Source organism: Orcinus orca, chromosome 11 (assembly GCF_937001465.1).
Source record: "Orcinus orca chromosome 11, mOrcOrc1.1, whole genome shotgun sequence".
Classification (NCBI taxonomy): domain Eukaryota; kingdom Metazoa; phylum Chordata; class Mammalia; order Artiodactyla; family Delphinidae; genus Orcinus; species Orcinus orca.
Genome location: NC_064569.1, coordinates 22,090,293 through 22,105,195, shown reverse-complemented (window position 1 = coordinate 22,105,195; position 14,903 = coordinate 22,090,293). Strand labels below are relative to the sequence as shown.

Sequence of the window (14,903 nt, the reverse complement as noted above, 5' to 3'; positions counted from 1 at the left end):
TCCATTTGCTAAATCTAAATTCTGATGGCTCCTCTGATGATTCTTATAATAACTAGGTTTTGGAACCACTGTTGTAAAGAGTTACTCTGCCTTTATCATAAGGTTAATTTCATTGTTATATTAAGCACAGTTTGATTATCAGATTATGTAATGTTCAGATTAAATAACATTTGGTCATGTAAAGTAGCAAGTAGTTAAAATAACAGTGCCAATAAGGAGGTATTGTAGAAGTGAATTGAGACTTGCTTTCTCCCCCAAATGGTTTGTAGCTTTGATAACCTAAGGGTTATATAAGAGTTGTCCCACTTTTCTTCTTGATGTCCAGGAGAAAAATTTTGTATGAACTTGTAATTGAATGAATAATATAACCAAACATTATACCAGAGAGCACTGTACTTACTTTGGAAAACTGTGTAACTATGTAAGCTTGGAGAAGCAAAGAGAAAGCTAAGGCTAGAATGCAGATTTTTAGGACTTGATATGCAGATACACTCAATTAGCAATGCTGGTTAAAATATGAAGAGCAATAAATAAAATGAAAAATCTAGACATAAATCTTAAGGGAAGAACTAAGAGCCCTTGGGATTTCATTACTGATAGAGTAATCTTGTTTTTGACAGGTCGTTCTGTTTTATTGGAACAACCACGAAAGTCAGGTTCCAAAGTCATTAGTCATATGCTTAGTAGCCATGGAGGAGAGATTTTTTTGCACGTCCTTAGCAGTTCTCGATCCATTCTAGAAGATCCGCCTTCAATTAGTGAAGGGTGTGGAGGAAGAGTTACAGACTACCGGATTACAGTAAGACTCTAATATCTATAAATTTTGAGTCTGTCATTCAGCAAGTACATAGAGTACGTATTATATGCTAAGATCTGTGACAAAAAGTTTAGAGAAGTTGGATTTTTATTATTGTTTTAATTAGGTGAATTTCCTGCAGTACTTGCTCAAAAGAGCTGTTTATCACTATGTTGTCTTCCTTACATACTCAGTGTATGCTGAGAAGTATCTGAATAGCATTGACACACACTGGAATTATAGGCGAGAATGGAAGTTGATTCGAACTAATATTTTAGGTAGAATTTTATTTCTAGTAACTTAAGTGCCAAGCATAAACATTTGAAAGTTTGGATTCTGCTACTTTGAAATAACACTGTAAATTTTTATATTATTGAGAGGTGCATACAAGGAAATTTTATCTATTTTTAGTAGAAATTGTATTGTTCTGATTTGAATTTTTCACTCTTCCACCCTTCTTTGATATTTCATGGCTGTCTACTTTTTAAGGTGGTTATAAAAATTAAATGTGAATGATGTATATGAATATACTTTGTAAACCACAAAGTGTTTTGTATTGTTTTTGATTAGGCTTTTCATTTTTATTTTTATATAATTTTTTAAATAAGGAGAAAGCTAGTAAGTATTCATTGTAGAAAATGTAGATTCTTTTTATAAAAAAAGCAAAAACAAAGACTATCAATTACCTGTAATTCCATCATTCAAAGATAACCACTATTAACATTTTGATGTTGTATTAAGGTAATTTTTAAGTAAGCAAAATGATATTCTAATGCGATGAACTTATTCTTTTATCTGCATATAATAGAAAAGAGTTAAATTATAGAAGTGAAGAAAAATGAGTGTTTTTAAAAAGTGGAAAGAACCATGAATGTATTAATGTTTGAAGCTTTCTTCATCTCTGTTGAATAAAGGCTGATAGGTTTCATGTTCAAACAGAAAGGAAGAAATTAGTGTGTGGAGGGCGGGCTGTCAGAGAAAATGCTTTGTTGCATATCACAGGACAGAAGACCTCAGGGGAACAGACTGTTACATGTAATCCGTACTGAAACATTAGAAAATAGTTTCTAATTTTATCTTATTTGGTTATCATTAGGATTTTGGTGAATTTATGAGGGAAAACAGATTAACTCCTTTTCTAGACCCCAGATATAAAATCGATGGAAGTCTTGAGATCCCTTTGGAACGAGCAAAAGATCAGTTAGAAAAACATACCCGTTACTGGCCTATGATTATTTCACAGACCACCATCTTTAACATGCAAGCGGTAAGTGTTAAATAGTTTCAGTTTTTCTTCTAGATTAGTTATATATTCTTTACAAATAACATTTATCAAGCAAAGAATGAAATATAAGAGTTTGCTACAGTTAAAGAATTAGTAATAGAAAATGGAAGTGATGGTTATAGATTAGCTCTCCATGGTGATGTTTAAAATCAATTCAAGTACTGTCTAGATGCTTCAATATTTATTTTTCACGACAGATTTTCTTTTTCTTTCTTTCTTTTTTTTTTTTTTTTAAATCTAACAGGTAGTTCCATTAGCCAGTGTTATTGTGAAAGAATCTTTGACAGAAGAAGATGTGTTAAACTGTCAAAAAACAATATACAACTTAGTTGATATGGAAAGAAAAAATGATCCTTTACCTATTTCCACAGTTGGTACAAGAGGAAAAGGCCCTAAAAGGTAGGGTTTTTTTCTCTTTCTCGTATATCACATTTTCTTGATGCTTACTGTTTTTTTGAGCTAACTTATTCCATATGTAAATTATATGTTTGGGAGTGTGTATATACACATACATATGATTAAGATGAAATGATATAAAATAGCAGAATTAGATACATTATCACTTAGAATTGCACCATTGGAAGAGAAAGGAAACCCATGTTTATTTCTTTTAACTTTATCAGTAACAAGTGACACTTGGATATTATTTAAAGAGTATTTTGTAAGAACATTATTTTAAATCTTCACTTTTAGAGATGAACAGTACCGTATCATGTGGAATGAATTAGAAACGCTTGTCAGAGCCCATATCAACAATTCGGAGAAACATCAAAGAGTCTTGGAATGTCTAATGGCATGTAGGAGCAAACCCCCAGAAGAAGAAGAACGAAAGAAACGAGGAAGAAAAAGGGAGGACAAAGAGGACAAGTCAGAGAAAGCAGTGAAAGATTATGAACAGGAGAAATCTTGGCAAGATTCAGAGAGGTGATTTCTTAATTAAATTAACATAGCACTGTGGTGCCTTTTGGCATAATCCATTCTACATGTAGCACATTTGAACGTTCAGACCTTATTTATTAGTACTTCATTTAATATGTGTTTATTGTATTTTATAACTATTATTTTATCATTCTTCAAGTCTGGAAGGTCTTTCTTGGGCTTAAAGAGGTATGATTTTTTTTTACTATTGGGGCAAAGATAGTGTTTAATTTTTTTCCTAATTAACTTCTGAAAGTCATAATACATGATTTTTGGTATCAGTAGTTGCTTTTATGTGTTATGAACATCAAAGGCATAGTTTTATTTCTTTATTCAGTGAATACTTATTAAATGCCCATGATGTGCCAGGCATTTGGCATACGATCCCTGCCCTGGAAGAATGTACAGTGTTGTGTAGAGATAGGCAAGTAAATGAGCGATTTACAGCAAAGTGTGGAAGATGCTATTATAAAAATAGGTATAGGAAACCCTTGAAAGCATGAAAAATCATAGTCCTATTCTGAAAACCTTCCTCAATAGTACACTCTTTTCCTCAGTTCATGATTTATATAGTGATGTCGGGTTAAATTTGGAAAAAAACGTTAAAAGTAATAAAGGTCTATAAATAAAAATATCATGACATATTATCAGTAGTTGGCTTTATCTTCTACCTCCTTGCCAGAAATCAGGCAGAGAACCAGGTAACTATTACAATGGCAATGTAGTCAGTCCTTAAAAACAGAACTTACTATGGAAAATTTGAAACTTAATCCAAGAGTAGAATAAAAAGTTACCTATTATCTACTTTTAAAAGTTAATCAATTCATGGCAGATCTCATTTCATATATATTCACATCCATTCCCGTCACCACTACCACCCTTCAACTCCCCCACCCAAATAGTTTGAAGCTAATTCTGGAAAGTGTATTATTTCATTCATAAATAAGTAGGACACTTTTATTCCCTTTGGCCTTAGAGGTTCACTTCTTCCTTAGTGCTGCTGAGTTTCTGAAACAGAATTGTCTTGCTTTAAGAAGAGGGGGGAAAGAATATTCTCATTCAGATCCCACTGATCTTCAAGTATATGAAATTCAAAATAAGCTTGGAGTTAAGTTCCTACCTTAAGGAACATAAGTACATTTCCACAGTACATAAACTTGGGAACAAATGCTAGTAGATGTCTTAATCTTATTTGTAATTTGAAATAGTATTTTGTCTATATCTTTAGAAATTAAAATTGTGAAGTATCTTCCAAAGATCACTTTGTTTTTCTTTGAATTTTACTTTATTTTTTATACAGCAGGTTCTTATTAGTTACCTAATAGTTTAGTGTATATGTGTCAATCCCAATCTCCCAATTCATCACACCACCAACAGCCCCCTGCCACTTTCTCCACTTGGTGTCCATACATTTGTTCTCTGCATCTGTGTATCAATTTCTGCCCTGCAAACCAGTTCATCTGTACCATTTTTCTAGATTCCACATATATGCATTAATATATTTGTTTTTCTCTTTCTGACTTACTTCACTCTGGATGACAGTCCCTAGATCCATCCACATCTCTACAAATGACCCAATTTCGTTCCTTTTATGGCTGAGTAATATTCCATTGTATATATGTGCCACATCTTTATCCATTCCTCTGTCATTGGGCATTTAGGTTGCTTCCATGGCCTGGCTATTGTAAATAGAGCTGCAATGAACATTGGGGTGCATGTGTCTTTTTGAATTATGGTTTTCTCTGGATATATACCCAGTAGTGGGATTGCGGGGTCGTATGGTAGTTCTACTTTTAGTTTTTTAAGGAACTTCCATACTGTTCTCCATAGTGGCTGTATCAATTTACATTCCCACCAACAGTGCAAGAGGGTTCCCTTATCTCCACACCCTCTCCAGCATTTGTTGTTTGTAGATTTTCTGATGATGCCCATTCTAACTGGTGTAAGGTGATACCTCATTGTGGTTTTGATTTGCATTTCTCTAATAATTAGTGATGTTGAGCAGCTTTTCATGTGCTTCTTGGCCACCTGTATGTCTTCTTTGGAGAAATGTCTATTTAGGTCTTCTGCCCATTTTTGGATTGGGTTGTTTGTTTTTTTAATATTGAGCTGCATGAGCTATTTATATATTTTGGAGATTAATCCTTTGTCTGTTGATTCATTTGCAAATATTTTCTCCATTCTGAGGGTTGTCTTTTCATCTTGTTTGTAGTTTCCTTTGCTTTGCAAAAGCTTTGAAGTTTCATTAGGTCCCATTTGTTTATTTTTGGTTTTATTTCCATTACTCTAGGAGGTGGATCAAAAAAGATCTTGCTGTGGTTTATGTCAAAGAGTGTTCTTCCTATGTTTTCCTTTAAGAGTTTTATAGTGTCCAGTCTTATATTTAGGTTTCTAATCCATTTTGAGTTTATTTTTGTGTATGGTGTTAGGGAGTGTTCTAATTTCATTCTTTTACATGTACCTGTCCAATTTCCCCAGCACCACTTATTGAAGAGACTGTCTTTTCTCCATTGTATATCCTTGCCTCCTTTGTCGTAGATTAGTTGACCATAGGTGCGTGGGTTTATCTCTAGGCTTTCTATCCTGTTCCATTGATCTATATTTCTGTTTTTGTGCCAGTACCATATTGTCTTGATTACTGTAGCTTTGTAGTATAGTCTGAAGTCAGGGAGTCTGATTCCTCCAGCTCTGTTTTTATCCATCAATACTGCTTTGACTATCTGGGGTCTTTTGTGTCTCCATACAAATTTTAAGATTTTTGTTCTAGTTCTGTAAAAAATGCCATTGGTAATTTGATAGGGATTGCATTGACTATGTAGATTGCTTTGGGTAGTATAGTCATTTTCACAATACTGATTCTTCCAATCCAAGAACATGGTATATCTCTCCATCTGTTTGTATCATCTTTAATTTCTTTCATCAGTGTCTTACAGTTTTCTGCATATAGGTCTTTTGTCTCCCTAGGTAGGTTTATTCCTAGGTATTTTATTCTTTTTGTTGCAACAGAGATCACATTATTTCTGACCTTTAAAATTTTACCTTTATAAATTCTTCTTCATTTTCTTTTATAATTTTAGCCCCATTTTACAGCTGACTACGTTACTGAATTACTGCATTATAGGGAGGAAAAAGGAAACTTGTGTTTAAATTTGTTAACTTCTCTTACCTGATTTTAAATTGAGGTATAGCTTCTGATTATGTTGTGAGAGCCGGGTATCTTTTATTGATTGGTATGTAAAGTCTAGTTAAATTATTGAACCATTCAGATTTCTAAGAATTTAAACTTTTTAAGTTTTTATTATTTGTCCCTCTCACAGATTAAAAGGAATCTTAGAACGTGGAAAAGAAGAGTTGGCTGAAGCTGAGATTATCAAAGATTCACCTGATTCCCCAGAACCTCCAAATAAAAAGCCTCTTGTTGAGATGGATGAAACTCCACCAGTAGAAAAATCAAAAGGTAAGGTAGAACTGCGGTAACTATGTTTGTAAAAAGTTTTCCAGTTTAGTTCTGTAGTACAGTGTCCTTTTATGTTGTGTGTGAGGAAGAGCTACTCACTGCTCCTGATGTTGTTTAGGAGACCCTTTGTTCACAGCCTTGGAAAATATAGGCAGTAAATACATTTGTCAGCTTTTTTTTTTTTTATTTTTAATTTATTTTTGGCTGTGTTGGGTCTTCGTTGCTGTGCATGGTCTTTCTCTAGTTGCGGTGAGCGGGGGCCACTCTTCGTTGAAGTGTGCAGTCTTCCCATTGCAGTGCCTTCTCTTGTTGTGGAGCATGGGCTCTAGGTGTGTGGGCCTCAGCATTTGTGGCACACAGGTTCAGTAGTTGTTGCTCCCGGGCTTTAGAGCGCAGGCTCAGTGGTTGTGGCACATGGGCTTAGTTGCTCTGCGGCATGTGGGATCTTCCCAGACCAGGGCTTGAACCCATGTCCCCTGCATTGGCAGGCAGATTCTTAGCCACTGTGCCACCAGGGAAGTCCCATTTGTCAGTTTTAAAGGAAACATAGTGTCATAGCTTTATTAATGAAGCCTTCGGAAGATAAACACTTTTACTATAAAGTCTGTGGTTTAAGAAATTTTAATTACATAAACTTGAATCTGTGTATGTTCCTAACACTATACTAAGTGCTAGGTTATTGAGGACAGACTCTTTTCTCTAAGCTGTTACTGAACTTAGGGAAGGATCTAATATCCCCATTTATTGATACATTAAAATGTCTTGTGAATGGGTTTCAGTAAAGGTATTACAAACAATATTTTTATTGTAATGCCTTTTATGTCTTAGTTATACGCTGAAAAGCTGAATTTCCTCTTGAGGAATTCTAGCAGTCAAAGATAGGATTCGGGTTTGGGAGTGCCTGAAATCACCGCAGGCTTTAGTTATCTTGAAGGTAAACTAAATTCAGTTCTTTCAGGGTAAATGGGAAATGGTATGACAAAGGACTGAGTTCTTACCACTGTGCCTTTACATAAGACCTCAGAGCTAGTTACAATTATCGGCAGCTCATCCTAGGGAGAAGGTGGGATTGTTTGTTTTTTTATATACTATTGTTGTAGTATATATTGTAATACATGTTAATATTGTCCAGTTCACTGATTTCTTTGAAATTAGAGGTAAGATCTTATCATATTTGTCTTTTAGGCATTTGCCCAGGGTACCTGGAAAATAGTGGGATTTAAATAAATGTCTATTGGTAAATTATTCTATTACTCACATGCCACTGCTGATTAGGATGAGGTTAATTTAGGTTTAATCTAAGCAATGCTTCAACACTGTTTGGAAAATAGAACTCTAAAAATTATTATTTATAGTAGCAAAAAGTTGCAAGCAACTGAAACATGAATTAGCAAGAGAATGACTTAAATGATGGTGTGTCCATAGGGTGGAATTTATAAAGCCCCAGAATAACTATTTTCACAAATACCCACTCTTTCCTCTTGCTAATGTATATCATTCAGATTTTAACTTAAGTAACTACTTTTTCAGAAAAGACTTCCCTGAGGACTTCCTTTCACAATTAAGTTAGGTACTTCTTTGTGTTTCCATTGCATCCCATGATTAATACTATGGTAGCACTTAGAGTACTGCATTGACATTATTGATTGATATGTTGCCTCTACTATTCGGCTGAAACATTTCGAAGGCAGGGGCTTTTAAAAATTTACTGTGGTAAATTTTCACTACCACCCACTACAGTCCCTGGTTCATAGTAGAAGTTCAATTATTACTTGTTAAATGAAAAAATTAATGAATTAATGTATAATAAGTTAAATTTAAAATGCAGGTTACACAGCCATATATACCATGATGTCCACTTTGTTTTAAAAGCAATTTTTATACACATATGCACTAGAGCGTGTCACTTAGATGAAATATCGGCTATAATTCAATTAACTAGATCCCTGAAGCTTTTCATCCTGGAAACACTATATAGAGTGGCCCGTATGAGAAGCAACTTGATTGCAAATCACTGCCTGCCCTTGTAACTTTCCATTCAAGACTGGTATTTTTGTTTCTTTTTTCATTCTATTTTACAACCTAAGTCATATGTCTCTCCTGATCAGCAATTTGATATGGGTCTTTTATTGTACCTCTGTTTCATCTGCTTTGGAAAATAACTTCCTAGGACTCTCCAAAGTGAATTTTGTGCTTGCTGTGTTGTCTGCATGGAAGGTTGGGCTATTCCAAACATGCCCTATAGATGTGGTGAAAATCTGTTCGCCTCTCTTAGTGTAATGCAATAATAGAAAAACCAAAATGTAATTTTATTGCTATAGATTGTCATTAAAAAAATATGTATAGTTGTTAGAGCAGTAGTATTATGGGTGATTTATCCCCTCTTTATATGTTTTGCTGTTTTCTACATTTTATCTAATGAATATGTATTAGTTTTATAATAAGAAAAAATGTTTCTAATTTTGTTGTTATGGAAAATTTATATGCAGTAATATAAACTCTCTCTGGCACACAGTCTGTGAGTTTAGACCTTGTATACAGTTGTGTAACAGCCACTACCACAGTCAGATATAGAACAGTTGTGCTCGTCCTACACTGCCCTGCCCCCAGTCCCTCATAACCATGGATGTGTCTTTTTCCCTCTATGATTGTGCCTTTCTCAGAATGTCATATAAATAAAATCATAGAGTATGCTGCCTTTTGAGGTTGGCTTATTTCATAGAACATAATGCATTTGTGATTCATCTGTGTTGTGTGTTTATCATTAGTTGTTTTTTTTTATTCCACTGTATATGACTGACTTTATTAGAAAGTGCCAACTCACTTTTCCAAGTGGCTGTACATGTGCATTCCCACCAGCAATTAGTGAGAGTTCTGGGTGGCTGTACATGTGCATTCCTACCAGCAGTTAGTGAGAGTTCTGGGTGGCTGTACATGTGCATTCCCACCAGCAGTTAGTGAGAGTTCTGGTTGTTCTGCACCCTTGATAGCACTTGGTATTGTCACGATTTTTTTTTCTCTCCTAATAAGTATGTAGTCGTATTTCCTTGTGGTTTTAATTTATATTTTTCTCATGACTAATGATGGCGAGTGTCATTTCATTTGCTTATTTGCCAACTGTATATCTTATTTGATGAAGGTCCATTCAGATATTTTGCTCATTTTTAAATTGGGTTGTTTGGGGGGTGGTTTATTGTTGAATTTTGAGAATTTTTAATTTATTCTGGGTACAAATCTGATGTTGGATATGTGATTTGCAAATGTTTTCTCCAAGTCTGTGGATTGTCCCTCTCCTGAGAGCAACTTTTGCAGAGCAGAAGTTTCTAATTTTGATGAAGTTCAATATATAAATTTTTTTCTTTTATGATGTGCTTTTGGTGTTATATGTGAGAAATCTTTGCTAACCCAAAGTCACAAAGATTTATTTCTATGTTTTCTTTTAGGAGTGCTATAATTTTATTTATCTATCTATTTATTTATTTATTTTTATTGAAGTATAGTTGATGTACAATATTATATGTTACAGATGTACAGTATAGTGGTTCACAATTTTTAAATGTTATGCTCCATTTATAGTTATTATAAAATATTAGCTGTATTCCCAGTGTTGTACAATATATCCTTGTAGCTAATTTTATGCATAATAGTTTATACCTCTTAACCCCCTCCCCCCTTCCCTCCTCCCACTGGTAACCCTTCCCCCTTTCTTCTCCCCACTGGTAATTACTAGTTTGTTTTCTCTATCTGTGAGTCTGCTTCTTTTTTGTTATATTCACTAGTTTGTTGTATTTTTGAGATTCCACATACAAGTGATATCACACAGTACTGGTCTTTCTCCGTCTGACTTCTTTCACTTAGCATAATGCCCTCCAAGTCCATCTGTGTTGTGGCATATGGCAAAATTTCATTCCTTTTTGTGGCTGAGTAGTCTCCCATTGTATGTATGTGTATATATGTATACATACATACACACACACACACACACACACACACACACACACACACACACCCCACATCTTTATTCATCTGTTGATGGACACTTAGGTTGCTTCCATATTTTGACAATTGTAAATAATGTTGCTATGAACATTGGGGTGCATGTATCTTTTTGAATTAGTGTTTTTGGTTTTTTTGGATATATACCCAGGAGTGGAATTGCTGGGTCATATGGTAGTTCTATTTTTAGTTTTTTGAGAAACCTCCATACTGTTTTCCACAGTGGATGCACCAATTTACATTCCCACCAGCAGTGCACAAGGGTTCCCTTTTCTCCATATCCTTGCCAGCGTTTGTTATCTGTATTCTTTTTGACAGTAGCCATTCTCACAGGTGTGAGGTGATACCTCACTGTGGTTTTGATTTTCATTTCCCTGATTATTACTGATTTGAGCATCTTTTCATGTGCCTTTTGGCCATCTGCATTTCCTCTTTGGAAAAATGCCTATTTGGGTCTTTTGCCCTTTTTTTTTTTTTTTTTTTTTTGCCGTTCATGGGCCTCTCACTGTTGTGGCCTCTCCTGTTGCGGAGCACAGGCTCTGGACGTGCAGGCTCAGTGGCCATGGCTCACGGGCCCAGCCTCTCTGCGGCATGTGTCACCTGCATCGGCAGGCAGACTCTCAACCACTGCGCCACTAGGGAAGCCCCTTTTGCGCATTTTTAAATCAGGTTGTTTGTTTGTTTGTTTTGATGTTGAGTTGTAAGGGCTGTTTTTATATTTTGGATGTTAACCCCTTATCAGTCATATCATCTGCAAATATTTTATCCCATTTGGTAGGTTGTGTTTTTGTTTTGTTGATGGTTTCCTTTGCTGTGCAAAAGCTTCTAAGTTGAATTAGGTTCCATTTGTTTATTTTTGCTTTAGGAATCAGATCAGAAAAAAATAATTGCTATCATTTATGTCAAAGAGTATTCTACCTATGTTTTCCTCTAGGAGTTTTATGGTTAATGGTCTTACATTTAGGTCTTTAATACATTTTGAGTTTATTTTTGTATATGGTGTTAGAGAATTTTTTTGCCTTTTCTATTGTGCAGAAAAGAGTTGACTATAGCAGGCCTGAGGGTATTATCATTAGAAAAGCCTGCTTTCAAGTTTGGCCCTTGGCTGACATCTGGGAATATGGCTTTTGAAACATTCCCCAAATGATGAAGTTATTTTGCCTTATATCTGAACTGACCACCTGCTTTCCTTCTGGGAGTCTGGAATTTTGGTAGTTGTAGTTAGGCAGGGAATGCCTACGTGACCAGCCCCCAGAAAAACCTTGAACTCTGGAATCTTAAATGTGCTTTTCTGGCAGAAATATTGTACACACATCGCTGCATTTTTGCTGCTGGAGGGAGTATGCACTCTTGTGTGAACCCTCATGGGAGGGAGAGAGCATGGAAAACCTGCAAATGGATTCCTCTAGTCTTTTGACTACTGTGCCTTTTCCCCACACTGGTTTGGCTGTGTGTCCTTACTATGCTGTTGTAATGATTCCTAGCTGTGACTGTAACTTTATGTTTAGTCATTTGAGTCCTTCCAGCAAATCACTGAACCTCTAGTAGGTAGGCTTGGGGACCCCTAAACACATACAAATTTTAGAATAAAGGGAAGATGATATTGCTTAAATTATATAAAGTGAACAATAGACTAAGGGGTAAATTTGTTAAGTTTGTAAATTTTAAAGTAATGAATTATTCTACCTTTGTTCTCTTTCAAATATTACACCAGGGCCAGTGTCCTTATTATCCTTATGGAGTAATAGAATCAATACTGCCAATTCCAGAAAACATCAGGAATTTGCTGGACGTTTGAACTCTGTTAATAACAGAGCTGAGTTATATCAACATCTTAAAGAGGAAAATGGGTTTGTATTCATTATTGTAGAAATTAGTTTTGTTAATTGCCTTATAGTAAGTTTAGAAAAATAAATGCTGCTTGTTTGTTGTGGTCAGCAATTTTTTTATTACTTATAATAACTTTTATCTTATTACTTATAATATTATGGACTCATACATGTTACTTATGAAGAGGAAAAAAATTACCTTCTTTGATTCTTGGTACTTGTAAAAGACCTGATATTATTGATTGTAACCATGAATGTTCATTAAACATCATAGAGGGAAAAATTGTAGAGAAAACATAGTATGCAACACTGACTCTTGTATAAAATAACAGGGAGAAAATATTTTCCTAGTAAGTAATACAGTATTAGGAATATTGATTTTAATTGAATAAATCTAAAATCTAAAAATAATTGAAGATTTATTAGAATAAATCTAAAATAATTTAAATGGTTATTTTAATCTTTTTTGGAAGAAATTCTCTTAAAAATGTATTGATAAAGGAATTTCTTTAGTGGAAGAGGAAATAAATCCTTGTCAAAATGGAAGAGATTTTTTTCCTTAGTTTTGCTTGGAGCAGTATAGTGGAAAAAAAACAGTGGCCTTTGAAATGAAAGCTTGGGGAAGTCATGTAATCTCTCTGGGCCTGCCTCAATTTTCACTCATTTGCAAAATGAGGAAGTTAAACTAACCAGGGGGAACCCTAATTTTAGTCATTTTCTAAAGTGCTTACATTCTTCTCTTCTATGACTATATTAAATTTTAATTTCATTTAATAGTTAGATAAGGAGAAAAAATATTGGTCGTTAATTTTACCATCTCATTTTTTCCTCCTATTTTTCAGAATGGAGACAACAGAAAATGGAAAAGCCAGCCGTCAGTGAAGAGTGGCTTGAGCAACTGAATTTAGTATATTGCATAAATATTTTGGATGGAATTTGATATAAGAACTTTTACAGCAAGATTGTATAGTTATGTTGCCTGGACTGGTTTTTACATTTTTAAAATATTTCAACTAACTTTATCTTTTTTGTATTAATTGTAAAATTAGCACATATGTCAGAAATATACATTTGTCCTCCCAAATTAAACAAATTTATTTTATGGTAAAGGGTGTTCCCTCTGGAAATGTTTTTTAAAAAATTCTTAGGCTTCTCTTTGCCAAATAAAACTCTTAAAATATCTGAAATGCAAAATATTGGAGTATTCCTTTAGGAAAAAGATAATATTCATATAATGGCTGACAATTTTAAGAAATTTTAACAGAATTTGGGTGAGATTTATGTTTAATATAAAATATTGCCTATGAACCTGCAGCATATGCAGTGCTTTTCCAAGAAATCATGTTTTTCTGTTTATTTATTTTGTATTTCAATTTAAGTTGTTTTGTGTGTGTGTTGCCTACTTAAAAGCAGAGTTGTCAGGTAGTTGGGGTAAATTTATGTTTACCCATATTGGATGATGTTATATATACTTTTTATGCTAAAAACTTATTGTTCATTAACTTTTCATGTTGCAAGAGAAGCATGAAGGAGATTGCTTCGCAGACTTGGAAGAAAGAAAAGTTACTGTGTTACTTGTTTTAATCGCAGAAAAGAATCTTGGTCTCCTCATCTCTCAGAAATGTCATGGTTATATGGTGTATATTTGGTGAGTCTTCTTCCTGTGCTGCTTCTGGAAGCTCATAACATGTTGCAAGAAACATGTTATTTCAATGTTAAATGCTAATTCTAGGCTTGTCATTTTTCCTTGAGTATCTATTAGAAAAGGGGAAAAGCTCTTTTTTTAAATATAGAGATTCAGTATTTTTTATTAAAAAAAAAAAACTGGTGGTTAAATAAGGGTTCAGCAGGCTTTCAATCCAGTGAAATATACATTGTTCTCCTTTATCAACTCCTGTATCATTCTTAGCCCTTGCATCTGCCCTCTCCCCTAAGCTAGAGGCATTTTTATTCCTTACCACTGTGTTTAGATATACACCACTCAAAAGCATGACCAGGCCTTATTAGCGCCTAGACTTGCAAGATTTCAGGAGCTGTAACCCAGTACTCAATTATTGGATCATATTTACTTGTGGTTGAGTTCTGACCTTTTGTGTCTTATCCTTGATACCCATTCAGCTTGTACCAAGTAGGAGTCCTTGCTGTAGTTCTTGATTCAAAAATCTTTTCTTTATAAACCATTTCAAAGACCCTTTTTTTACTCTCAATTTGTGCTTTCTCCTTTCCCATGTGCTAAGGCCATGCTTGTTGACAGTCTTATCTACATTTCAGTCTCCATTTTTAAGTATTATCTTTGCATATATACTGCTGTTATTGTGTTCTACCAACTGGGAGAATGTTTCTGTGGCTACATTTTGAACTACTGTACAAGTAGTTTTCTATATTATTCCATATATTGTTGGTGGTTAAGATTGTCCAGCAGACTCATTCTGTGTGCTTAACTAGATGCCTTTTGAGCACCTAAAATTGAGCTCCTCCTCCACCTCCCACAGAGCATCAAGCTATATATTCTTGGTCTTATCTTGAGATACATTTTACAGCCTTTTGGTGGAAGCGACTGTTTTAGGACAGAAATAGAAAAATGACTGGTAGTTGTTGGCTCTTCTAAAACAGGATCCATAT

General features: G+C 34.4%; 1 protein-coding gene across 2 annotated transcripts in view; it reads left to right on the top strand.

Annotated features, from left to right (window-relative positions):
• Positions 1-13,475, top strand: part of INTS13 (integrator complex subunit 13) — a 33,006-nt gene extending 19,531 nt beyond the window's left edge. For both annotated transcript variants that reach the window (XM_033430210.2, XM_004270903.3), the window contains exons 11-17: positions 621-799; positions 1,893-2,063; positions 2,326-2,480; positions 2,775-3,005; positions 6,317-6,456; positions 12,167-12,302; positions 13,124-13,475. In XM_033430210.2, coding sequence (XP_033286101.1) covers positions 621-799; positions 1,893-2,063; positions 2,326-2,480; positions 2,775-3,005; positions 6,317-6,456; positions 12,167-12,302; positions 13,124-13,163 — 1,052 coding nt within the window. In that variant the 3' untranslated portion in view covers positions 13,164-13,475. The remainder of the gene's footprint in view (positions 1-620; positions 800-1,892; positions 2,064-2,325; positions 2,481-2,774; positions 3,006-6,316; positions 6,457-12,166; positions 12,303-13,123) is intronic.
• Positions 13,476-14,903: the final 1,428 nt, after the last annotated feature.